Genomic DNA, 12455 nt, shown 5'->3' with positions numbered 1-12455 from the left:
TAGGCTCATATGCTAAATGTCTAAACCAATGAATGCCACCTCTTATCTCAGTGCATTTTGACAGGGATTTTTTTTACAGCTAGACAGCGCTAGTTCGTGTGTCATAGATAACATTGTGCTCACTCCAGTGGAGTTACCTAGGAACCAGCACTGATTGGCTAAAATGCAAGTCTGTCAAAAGACCTGAAATAAGAGGGCAGTCCGCCGAAGCTTAGATACAAGGTAATCACAGAGGTAAAAAAAATGTATATTAATAAACTGTGATGGTTGTGCAAAACGGGGGAACCAATAAAAAGGGGATTATCTATCTTTTTAAAACAACAATTCTGGAGTAGACTGTCCCTTTGCCTGAATACCTGGCTTACAGGTGGCAATAAGTGAGAGGGAAACATCTCAAGTAAATACATTTTTAGGAGTGACAACTCCACCAAAGCCTTTCCTTGCTGCCATATGGTCTTCAAACCATTGCATGGTATTTTAAGAGTGCATTCACTATGGGAATAATTTACAAGATATCAGCAGGGGGATAACAGCAGTAGTGTTGTATGGAAGGTGCAGCTTTGAACAAACAAAATCAAACTATTTTATAAGTTGGGGGGGGGGGGGAGTTGGGTGCCTTTAACCCTTAAGCGGATTGAAGTGGTGCACAACATTATGTAGCATTGTGGTGTAATACTTTTGTGGCAAAGAAGTTAGACACTCCCACGTAGCTAATCATGACTGTTTTATAAGACGTTACTATGGTTGCAACAGCTAAAAGTCCAAGGGTCACTACATGAAATGACAAGCTACTTTTTTTTTTAATCTACTTACTGGGGCAATTCAAAAGAAGCATAAAACGTTGAAGCCAGTGAACCACTGGCTACTAGAATTTTACCCCTGGCTCCTAAACAGATTTGTTAACCCCTGATTTATAGAAACAAAATGAATTTGTAAACAGATACAGACAGAAGGTTAGATAGACAAATGCATACTGAATAAAACTAATGTCCACATTTTCATTATCTCAAACTTAAAAGGTGGTCACAATGAATTGACAAACCTGAAGGGAGACCCTCTGCATATAACTGGTTACTTAGGAAGCAATGAAAGGAATGGTGCTTAGCGCAAGTTAGTGCTTTACAAGCTGCAGCCGATTGGTTGGCACACGCAGCATAGTTTAATAATCTACCTAAACAAAATCTATTTTAGGAACATCAGCAAAATGAGACTTTACATGGAAACCACGAAAAACTGAAACCCACTAAATACATTAAGGCTTTTGATCAACAAAGCATGAAAACTAGCAGAATAAACCAGCATTAAAAGGGACTCTCAAGTCAAAATGATTCAGAAAGAGCAGCAGTTTAAGACCCTTTCCAATTTACTTTCATTATCAAATGTTGCAGTCTTTGTATAAGCATACTTTCTGGGAACAAGCTCCTACTGGGCACGTGCACAAGCTCACAGGGTATACGTGTACTAGGGGTCCAGAAAAATAATGTCAGAAACAAATCAACTGCTTCTTTAAAATTCAGAGTAGGTGTTAAATCGTTGCCTTTTTATTATGCACTTGTTAATTATGTAATTCTACTGCATTGAGTGGTCCTTTAAAGAGACACTGAACCCAAATTTTTTCTTTCGTGATTCTGATAGGAGCATACAATTTTAAGCAGCTTTCTAATTTACTCCTAATATCAATTTTTCTTTGTTCACTTGCTATCTTTATTTGAAAAAGGCATCTAAGCTTTTTTTAGTTCAGAACTCTGGACAGCACTTTTTTATTGGTGGATGAATTTATCCACCAATCAGCAAGAATAACCCAGGTTATTCACCAAAAATGGGCCGGCATCTAAACTTACATTCTTGCATTTCAAATAAGGATACCAAGAGACTGAATACGATTTAATAATAGGAGTAAATTAGAAAGTTGCTTAAAATTGCATGCTCTATCTGAATCACGAAGAAAAAAAATTGGGTTCAGTGTCTCTTTAAGTAAATATATTTACAATCCAACTTTATTAAAGGCATATTCAGCTTACAGTACAGAGAGTGTTTACTATGATGAACAGCCTAGAACTTGTCCCCCTCAGCTCCACTACAGGAGCACTGGGCAGCCCTTATCCTTGTTCCTGTAGCATTGACTCAATCAGCAGTAGTAGTTGTACGACCAAGCAGTGATATTGCCGACTGGGTCAGTGGCATTTTCCACTCTGGACCAACAGTTCTCTGCAGCTCCTGAGTGGTACTTTAACTATGTGTTCAACATCTTTGCAGGGGTTAAACACAGAGTTGCAGCATCACTAGTGTTACAATTACATATTGGTCCCTTACAATACTGCATCTGCTACATATACTACTGGGAGTATAAATTAGTTTTCATTTCCGCAGATAGCACTTAGCTAGGCTGAGGAAAGTCTATGAGACAAGGTTTGACACATTTATTTAAGAAGGAGCTTTACAAGTTACAACACTCAAATTGGACAGAGCAAGCCAAACCAAACAATCATTTGAAAAGAGAATATCAATAGTAATGGAACTAGACTAGCACAATTAGATGTGTATTTACTAAATTAAAAAAATTATATATATATATATATATATATATATATATATATATATATATATATATATATATATATATATATATTTATTAAGCAGAATTCTGACATTGATAAGAATATTACCAACACTGTAAACAAGCAACTCAGACCCGAGTCTAAAGTGTAGCGATAGGCAGCACATGAATGACATCCTAATCTCACTGCCATACAAATACAGGTCATAAGCTATAAAGTGTAGCGATAGGCAGCACATGAATGTCATCCTAATCTCACTGCCATACAAATACAAGTCATAAGCTATAAAGTGTAGTTAGAATGTTTAATGGTCACAAACACCAGGCTTGTCTCTCTAGAACTCAACATAGTGAGTGAAACTGCTTACAAGCTAAATTTTAACTTTAAAAAATTATTTAACCCTTTGAGTGCTAAGCACTTGCCCACCTGGGTGCTAAGATTTTTTAATGTTTTTTTTTATTTTTTTGAACAATTTTTTTTAAAACTTTTTTTATTTTTTATCAGACCCCCAAGACTTACACTGTTGGAAAGGTTAGGCGATAACCTTTCCAATGGTGGGTCTTGGGGCTCTGTAGCTGCTTAGATGCCTGAGATACAGGCTTCTAAGCAGCATGCGCCCTGCTCCTATACTTAACATTGTTAAGTATAAATAAAGTTGCACAGTGACGTTATTGCGCATGACGTCACCACGCAAAACGGAAAGCCCCGGCAATGCCTGTCACTCTACAGGCACGATAGCCAGGGTAGGAGCGGGTGGGAGCCCCCAGATCTCCCTCAAGGTGGGAGAGTGCTAGTGACGGCTCTGAGTCGTCATTAGCACCAGTGAGAAACTCTGTGACGGCTCTGGGCCGTCATTAGCACTCAAAGGGTTAAAGGGACTAGTAACACTGACAAAACTTCTTCAATAATCTTGGCAGAGTGTAGAGCTTTTCAACAGCAGGCCCTTATTCATAGGATATTTAGTGGAAAAGCATCTACAATTTTCAGAGCAAAATTACATGTAAAGAATTAAAAAATTAAACAATATCGCATTTTCCCCCCACTACGCATAACTAAACATTTTATATTAAAATCTCAAGGTGTTCCCTGACCTATTTATTTTTATTACACTCGGATATTTCCTTTTGTTTGAAGTTGTGAGCTGTAGAGGTTGCATGACACACACCAAAATAACCTCAAACATTACAGGCTGAGAGCAAACATTAGAACAGGTTAACATATACCAATGTGACTAACTTTAAATGGATATGACCGTTTAAATGTGATGATTAATGTACTGGACACATGGAGAGAATAACTTCTATATACATTTTTTTTTTGGGGGGGGGGGTTCCCTATCCTTTATTTCTATGCTGTGTTCTGATCTCTAAGAGCTGCGCAGCCACATTGCACAGTCGTATCACAATGTCACTACCATGCACAAGTTATCCCTCTAATGCAATAAGTTGTCCCTGGATAGCTTAGGATCTAATACAACATTCATGCACAAGAGACAGTGTTGCCCCTCTAATATGGGTGAGAGTGTGCACGCAATTGTCGTCTTCATACCAGTTCATGGATAACTGATACTTTAAACTACAGAACATGAAAGCAGGCACTCCAATTACCAGTCGTCATATAGCAATCAAAAGCAGAACATACAATTACAGATTCATGTAATCATAGCTTGTACATGTAGTAAGATGGGGTCCTGCAAGCTGTTTACGTACATCTACAAAAGGAAGCAACTGCACGAGTCTAGTAGAGATCACAAGTCTATAAAGTAATTAGACTCCATGTGCTGACTTGGTTTGTGATGTTAATGCCATAGAAACTGGTTAGAACAGCTCCGGTCCCAAATACACAATATGAAGGCTTAGCAGCAAATAGCACACATAAAAGCATATGCTGCTATTTACTAGCCATGTCCTTAGCTGGCGCAAAATGGGGGTTTTGAAGGATTGCATCTTTCACTATTGAATGAGATAAGAAAATTCTCCTATTTTACTAGGAGTTTAAAATGAACAGTGTTTAACAAAATATAGCATGTATTTTTACTGTAGAATGTCCCTTTAAGATATATATAAAAATCAAGCTTTGCATGTGCATTAAAACTCTTACAGGGAAAAAAGGTTACATAACTTTTGGACAATGTAACATGACTATAGCACGCTTTATATTGACATTTTCTAATTAAATTTACTCTATTACTTTAGCAGTGGAGAAAAAAACTTTCAAGCTATGAATCATTATTGCAGCTGTTTATTTGAACATAACCGTGTTGAGCAGAGGTTATCTTTTGACAACAGATTAAATTAGTTGGCAATGACTTTCATAAAATCTCTTACATGTTAGCAGAAAACGTTTATCATTTGGGGGCGGGGGGAAATCAGCCTACGACATAGCAAATACCCATGCAAGAAGGCACAGAGACTTGACAAAGACAGGCATTCCGAGCAGCAAGTTGACAAGCTCAGACAAATGTCTTCTGCGTTACGTCAGCGTAAAAAAGTGAAACTGCTATTTTCAAGAACAAATGAAGTGAAATCAAATCTACTTCACACAAGCAAAACTTTAGCCACTTCAATATCATCTGTCACTGTAAATTAAAACAGATTGGAAATAAATAAGGAAGTCGTTTACCAATGCCCGTAGTGCTTTAAAAAAATCATTAACCCTTTCAATTGTATGAGCAACACATTAATAATAATATTTGTATACAGGATTCCTGAACAAAATAGGTCTAATCTTGATATTGGTAACTCTGGGCACAAAACACCAAAGCTGATAAATTTGAGACTTGAGTTAACCTTGAAACTGAATATCAGCATAAATTTTTCAACACAGTTTTCACTACTTAGCTACCAGATGTTTTGAAAAACACTTAAAGAGATAGTAAATCAACATATAAAAGTAATTAAATAATGCAAACACGTATTATGTTTTTAACATGTACATACAATTTGCAAAATAAACAAAAAATTATGCCAAACCCTTCTTTGTGATCCTTATTGTGCCGAATTCTACCTAGGTAGAACTAATATGGCGTCACGCACAGGCTTTTGCAATGGCTTAGCACATTCGCATTAGTGATGAACCGAAATGGAAATTTTGGACTGAAACCGAAACTCCAGAATGCACTTTTGCCGAAAATCGAAAATGTATTTTTTTCAAATTATTTTAAAAAATTTTTTTTGCATAAACTAGAATATTTAATAAATAAATCTGAATTGAAAAACTGCAAGCCAATAAAATAACCACACTTTTATTGTAAGTAACACTAAAATTGGACACAAAAAAAATATCGTAAAAAAAAATATGCTGCAAAATAATTTTAACACCAAAAAAACAGGCAAAAAAAAAAAAAACGATGCCATTTTCGGCCAAAAAGTTTCTGCATCCCTACTTAAAATAATATTAAATATCAATATACTTTATTATTCTGTATTTAGTTCTCTGTAACAGATCCAGATTTATCAGTTAGTCCCAGAAAACTAATATATGCAAAACAGTAAGTCAAGTAATGAACTAAAAAAAAACAGCTCTCGGTTAGCATCAAATTTGAAATATGCTACAGAGTAATTTTAATGAAAAACGAAATAACCGAAAATGCAAAACGTTTCTGCGGCCAAAATTTTGGTGCATCCCTAATTCGCATATGTCTCTAGAACTTCTGCAGCTTCAGCTACGTACGCCATCAACTCCCCATCGGTTCAAAGTGGCATGTGGCATAGGAGTGGGCATGCAAATGTAAGAGCGTACATTCACAGTGAATTGCACATGCGAGGGCACACAAGTTATAATGTGCATGCCAAGATTGAGGACTGTGTCTTATTTAAATATTCAAATCACACAATCAGTGCTGCAGCGTCATTGGATAAAGGGCTGATAGATTAACTGCAACTCCAGCCTCCATTTATGGGCGGTCGTTAGCGCCTTTACAGGGCAAAAAGAAATATACATTTTATACACTGTAATGCTTCGTTAACAACCAGGTTTGTTTTTTTTTTGTTTTGTTTTTATCTATGACACCTTAAAGGGACATAAAACCTAAAAATGTTCTTTCATGGTTCAGATAGAACATACAATTTTAAACAACTCTTCTATTTACTTCTATTATCAAACTTTCCTCGTTTTCTTGTTATCCTTTGTAAAAAAAAAAAAAAAAAAAAAAAAAAAAGTGGGAAGGTGATTTCAGGAGTGTGCACGTGCCTGCAGCAGTTTTGTAACAATGTTATACTACAGCACTATTTCCTGTCATGCAGTGATCCAGACATGTGAACGCTACCTCTATCTAGATATCTCTTCAACAAAGTATAAACAGGACAAGGAAGCAAATTTGATAATAGTTGTAAATTGGAAACCTTTTTTAAAATTGTTTTCTCTATCTGAATCATGAAAGAAAAAAAATGTGGGTTTCATGTCCCTTTAACTGAGTGATTATGTATTTTGTAATACGTTCCAAAAGTAAAGATTACTAACCCTTTAAATTTGTTTCAGTCCCCTTTGGCAGCCAAGGGGTTATGATTCACAACCATAACTGAATAAAATCCAATTAAATGAAAAAGAAGATATCCAGAAGAAATAGGCAGATGCACATTGTTCAGTTTCATTAAAATGCTTTGCTTAGAAATACAAAAAGTTTTGCAACACACCAATATACAAACTATGTTACAACACAGGAAACACTTGCAAACATTATTAACCCTTCCCGCTGTTGTAGTCCGCCACAACGACGCTGGGCTTTAAAGCCGTTATGACGGAATACAACGTCATAGCCAACGGCTGTCCTGAAGCCAACTGCGCTTGCAGGATTTGATCGCGGTCTGGAGGGCGTTCCTAGCGTCATAGGGACGCCCCCCAGACCCAATCCCATAATTGAAATTTCAATTTGTCTACATCGGAACAGTTGTTCCGATGTAGACACTTTAACACAGTCACGAAAGGGTTAAAGAGACATGAAAACAAAACATCTCAATTTCTATTATCAAATGTAGCTCCTTTCTACCATTGCATACTGAGGTATGCTCAGGTCTTTGCCACTATATAGCCAATCACAAGAGGGATGTGTGTGTGTAGCCATCAATCAGCAGCTAACAATAGTGCATTGCCACTACTGGGCCTTTTAATACATGTTTTTTCGACAAGGGTTATCAAAAGAACAAAGAAAATTGAAAATAAAAGTACATTGAAAAGTCTTAAAATTGGATGCTCTGCCTGAACGATTAAAAGTTTAATTTTAACATTTCTAGCTGCTCATTTAAAAAAATAAAGTAGTTCAAACATTTAAAAGGGGCAGTCTAGTCAAAATTAAACTTTTATGATTCAGACAGAGCATGCAATTTTAAACAACTTTCCGATTTATTTTTATCATCAAATTTGCTTTGTTCCCTTGATATTCTTTGTTGCTGAAAGTGAAACCTAGGTAGGCTCATATGCTAATTTCTAAGCCCTTGAAGGCCGCCTCTTGGGCATTTTGACAGTTTTCAGAACTAGACAGTGCTAGTTCAAGTACAGCATGTCATATACTTTAGCACTGATTGGCTAAATAAAAACTGAAAAAAATTCTGGAGTAAACTGCCCCTTTAATTATTCTGCTTAACCTAAAAATTAATGAGTGAAACTTTTAAAACCGCTAATATTTTTTATTTATTTATGACGCTCCTGTATATTTCATAGCACTATTATTCTAAATTAAAAAAAAAAAAAGCAGACATGCAAAATAAATGACAACTGTATATTTATAAACTTACTCGCTTAGATTTCCTTCAACTTCTTTGGTAGCTGCAACTTCCAATTCTCTGCAATTGAAAACTATATTAGTCTGTGATGACATAAGTAGTATGACTAATTGCCAGAGCACGGTAACAAAACAATACTGTATTTACAAACAGCAAATTCATCATGCAATACCATGACAGCTACAGCACTAAAAATAATAACACACTGTATACAGCGGTGGACACAATAAAGGAACTAACACGTGAAGAAAGTTTACTTTTGAAGTTGATACATCACTTTAGTGTTTGTAATATAGTAATATATAATGGGTAGACAAAATAGCTAAATACACACAGCTAATATATAATATAATATCAGAAAACTAATAAGCGGTAGGGCCACCCTTTACTTTCCGAATACAATGCAAGATTATTAATTGTTTTTGGCTTCTACACTGTACGAAGGAAATACAGTATAGATTACATTCCACCTTATGCATAAATGTACTTTATTACTGAGGTCTGCAGTTGAGAGTAGTTATTAATCTGCAGCGTTCTGGCATTCAAAAAGAAACTGTACTCAGGAGTACAGCACAACAAACTTGGGGGGGTAGACAGCAGATATAATAAAATTCCCCTATAGGTAATAGAGGGGCAGGGGAAGCGTCACTAACTGTATCAAATACCACAAAGGGGGTCAGTGAAAAAGAGGGGGGATAACTAAATGCCTTGCATGGGGGGGGGCTGCTGGAAAGGATCCAAGCTACAGGGCTGCAGCAGTAGAGTTCTCTCCAGGTACAGAAGTTGTAAACCAACAACAGCGGGAAAGGAAATGTGCCAATAACTGGGTGCAGCAGTAACAACCATACAGATCTAACCTGCAAGGGTAAAAGGGGTGGTGAGAGTCTACAGGCTCAGCCTGAGAGCAGTAGGGTATGTGTGGGGAGTGTCTCCTGCTTAAATCTCATGTAAGGGGGCAGGCTGATTGGGGTGAAATACTGAAGCTAAAGGCTGGTGGGGGCCTGCTGCCTCAATCTGAGGTGTGCATAGGGGGCCCAACCTAAAGAGAATACCCAGTAAAATGAGAGAATGTAGCCTCAGTTTGAAGAAGGTATGTGGAGGTGTATGATGCTTTAGAGGGGAGGGGGGGCAGCACCAGGAAAGCTGAGTCTGCAGCCCCAGTCGGAGGGGGCACCAGAGAAGCTGAGAGTCTGCAGCCCCAGTATGAAGGGGGGGGGGGGGCATCAAGAAAGCTGTGAGTCTGCAGCCCCAGTCTGAGGGAGGGGCATCAGGAAAGCTGTGAGTCTGCAGCCCCAGTCTGAGGGAGGGGCATCAGGAAAGCTGCGAGTCTGCAGCCCCAGTCTGAGGGAGGGGCATCAGGAAAGCTGCGAGTCTGCAGCCCCAGTTTGAGGGAGGGGCATCAGGAAAGCTGAGTCTGCAGCCCCAGTCTGAGGGAGGGGCATCAGGAAAGCTGAGAGTCTGCAGCCCCAGTCTGAGGGGTTCACAGGGGGAAGGTGAGAGTCTGCATCCCCAGTCTGAGGGGTTCACAGGGGGAAGGTGAGAGTCTGCATCCCCAGTCTGAGGGGTTCACAGGGGGAAGGTGAGAGTCTGCATCCCCAGTCTGAGGGGTTCACAGGGGGAAGGTGAGAGTCTGCATCCCCAGTCTGAGGGGTTCACAGGGGGAAGGTGAGAGTCTGCATCCCCAGTCTGAGGGGTTCACAGGGGGAAGGTGAGAGTCTGCAGCCCCAGTCTGAGGGGTTCACAGGGGGAAGGTGAGAGTCTGCAGCCCCAGTCTGAGGGGTTCACAGGGGGAAGGTGAGAGTCTGCAGCCCCAGTCTGAGGGGTACACAGGGGGAAGGTGAGAGTCTCCATCCCCAGTCTGAGGGGTTCACAGGGGGAAGGTGAGAGTCTGCAGGACCAGTCTGAGGGGTTCACAGGCGAAGGTGAGAGTCTGCAGCCCCAGTCTAAGGGAATGCAGGGGAAGGTGAGTCTGCAGCCCCAGTCTGAGTGGGTCACAGGGGAAGGTGAGAATATGCAGCCATAGTCTGAAGGGGGGACGCTGAAAGTCTGCATGCACCGAGGAAGGTGAGTGGCTGCAGCCACAGTCTAAAGGGAGCACTTGGTAAGGTGGACGTCTGCAGTTCCTGTGGGGTACCGGAGGTCAGAGCCAGCAAGCTGCAGCCCCAGTAAGTTACGCCGTCATAGTCACTCACCTCATGTATATAAAGTGCACGGCAGTGACATGCAGGAGCGGCCGACACGAGTGCGGCCGCTGAACGCCCCTCAGTCAGTCAAAAGCAGCGCTGGGAGCTCGTTCAGCACAACCAGCGGCGCCATTTCCTCCACCAAGATTCTGATTCGGAAGAGGAGGCCGCGCTCTGGCGGCACTTCCGGTTCTCGGCCACCTAGTCCTTCCAAAATGTCCGCCCTAGCAACCGCCGCTTAGCAACAGCACTGCCAGCGACCTATCTCTGAACTGACTGCTGTGGTTATTGCTGCGGGCTCAAAATTACCTTGTTGTACGGGAATCCCTGGCCCCACAAAGACAGAGAGTACGGGGATCCTTGCTCTCTGACCTAACGCAGGGAAGCGGTTTATGAATATTATTGACCTAGTAGGGGTACATTGTATGTTGCCTAGCATAATAGGCAAGGAGTGTATGATGGTGCCTAACAAGGAAAAGGTGTCCCTGACCTAACAGGGACTGGGATCCCTGACCTAACGAGGGCTGAGTGAATGGGTATCCATGACCTAACAGGGACTGCGTTTATGGGGATCCTTGACCTAACAGGGACTGAGTGTATGTTTTTTTTTTATCTAACAGGGACTGAATTTATAAAGAGCCCTGACCTAACAGGGGCTAAGTGTATGGGGATTCCTAACCTAACAGGAGCTGAGTGTATGGGGATTCCTGACCTAACAGGGGCTGAGTTTATGATATCCCCGACCTAACAGGGGCTGAGTGTATAGGGATCCCTGACCTTACAGGGGATGAGTGTATGGGGATCCCTGACCTAACAGGAGTTGAGTGTATGGGGATCCCTGGCCTAACAGGAGCTTAGTGTGTAGGGATCCCTGGCCTAACAGGGGCTGAGTGTATGGGGATCCCTGACATAACAGGGGCTAAGTGTATGGGGATCCCTGACCTAACAGGGGCTGAGTGTATAGGGATCGCTGACCAAACTGGGGCTGAGTGTATGGGGATCCCTGACCTAACAGGGGCTGAGTTTATGGGGATCCCTGACCTATTAAGGACTGAGTGTATGGGGATCCCTGACCTAAAAGGGGCTGAGTTTATCGGGATCCCTGACCTAACAGGGACTGAGTGTATAGGGATCCCTGACCTATTAAGGACTGAGTGTATTGGGATCCCTGACCTAACAGGGGCTATATGTATGGGGATCCCTGACCTAACTGGGGCTGAGTGTATGGGGATCCCTGACCTAACTGGGGCTGAGTTTATGGGGATCCCTGACCTAATGGGCTGAGTTTATGGGGATCCCTGACCTAACAGGGACTAAGTGTATGAGGATCTATGACCTAACAAAAGGCTGAGTGTATGGGAATCACTGACCTAACATTGGTTATGTGTATAAAAGGGCCTCTGTGTATTGAGATCCCTGACCTAACAGGGACTCTGTGGATGGGCATTTTTGCCCTATCAGGAACTGGAGGAGTTCTGTTCTTCTCAGGATGCTAATAGTAGCCCAGGATGCTTCCATTTTGGTAACAGTTTTTGTGGGGTGTGTAGGTAGTATAAATAATGAAACATTTCCAGTCATTCTGCAGTTTCCAGGGTGGTCTCCGTTTTGGGGCTCCCCCTGGCTGTCTCTCCTTTTCCTATTCATGTCCTATTGCACACACCAAACCCTGTTTAAAAATGCTTTATCTTACATTACACTGTGCTACAAATATATAGTGAGGGTCCCCAGCAGCTAACTCTCTTTTTATCTCACTAGGCGAAACAATATGACTCTTACTAATCCCTTTTCACCGGCACACCTAACATATATGTAATAATTACTAACTTTAACAGATCTTCTGAAATGACCACTTAAACTTCAGAGTTCGCTGGCTCCTATACTAATTTCTGTATAAAATAACTGTCACATCATATGATTGTTTCCTTACCATGTCTGTTTCTGTGAGGTCTAGCTAACTACTGTTTATTATGTCACTGACAGGCTTCAGATTTGTA

At 40.6% G+C, this 12455-nt stretch overlaps 1 protein-coding gene across 4 annotated transcripts in view; it reads right to left on the bottom strand.

Moving 5' to 3' along the window:
- TNRC6A (trinucleotide repeat containing adaptor 6A) overlaps window positions 1-10619 on the bottom strand; it is a 293765-nt gene extending 283146 nt beyond the window's left edge. For all 4 annotated transcript variants that reach the window (XM_053694877.1, XM_053694878.1, XM_053694880.1 and 1 more), the window contains exons 1-2: window positions 10471-10619; window positions 8291-8338 (exon numbers count right to left, since the gene is read on the bottom strand). In XM_053694877.1, coding sequence (XP_053550852.1) covers window positions 8291-8338; window positions 10471-10475 — 53 coding nt within the window. In that variant the 5' untranslated portion in view covers window positions 10476-10619. The remainder of the gene's footprint in view (window positions 1-8290; window positions 8339-10470) is intronic.
- Window positions 10620-12455: the final 1836 nt, after the last annotated feature.

Source organism: Bombina bombina, chromosome 11 (genome assembly GCF_027579735.1).
Source record: "Bombina bombina isolate aBomBom1 chromosome 11, aBomBom1.pri, whole genome shotgun sequence".
Classification (NCBI taxonomy): Eukaryota; Metazoa; Chordata; class Amphibia; order Anura; family Bombinatoridae; genus Bombina; species Bombina bombina.
Note: the sequence above shows the minus strand (reverse complement) of the source record. Positions and strands in the feature narration are given on the sequence as shown.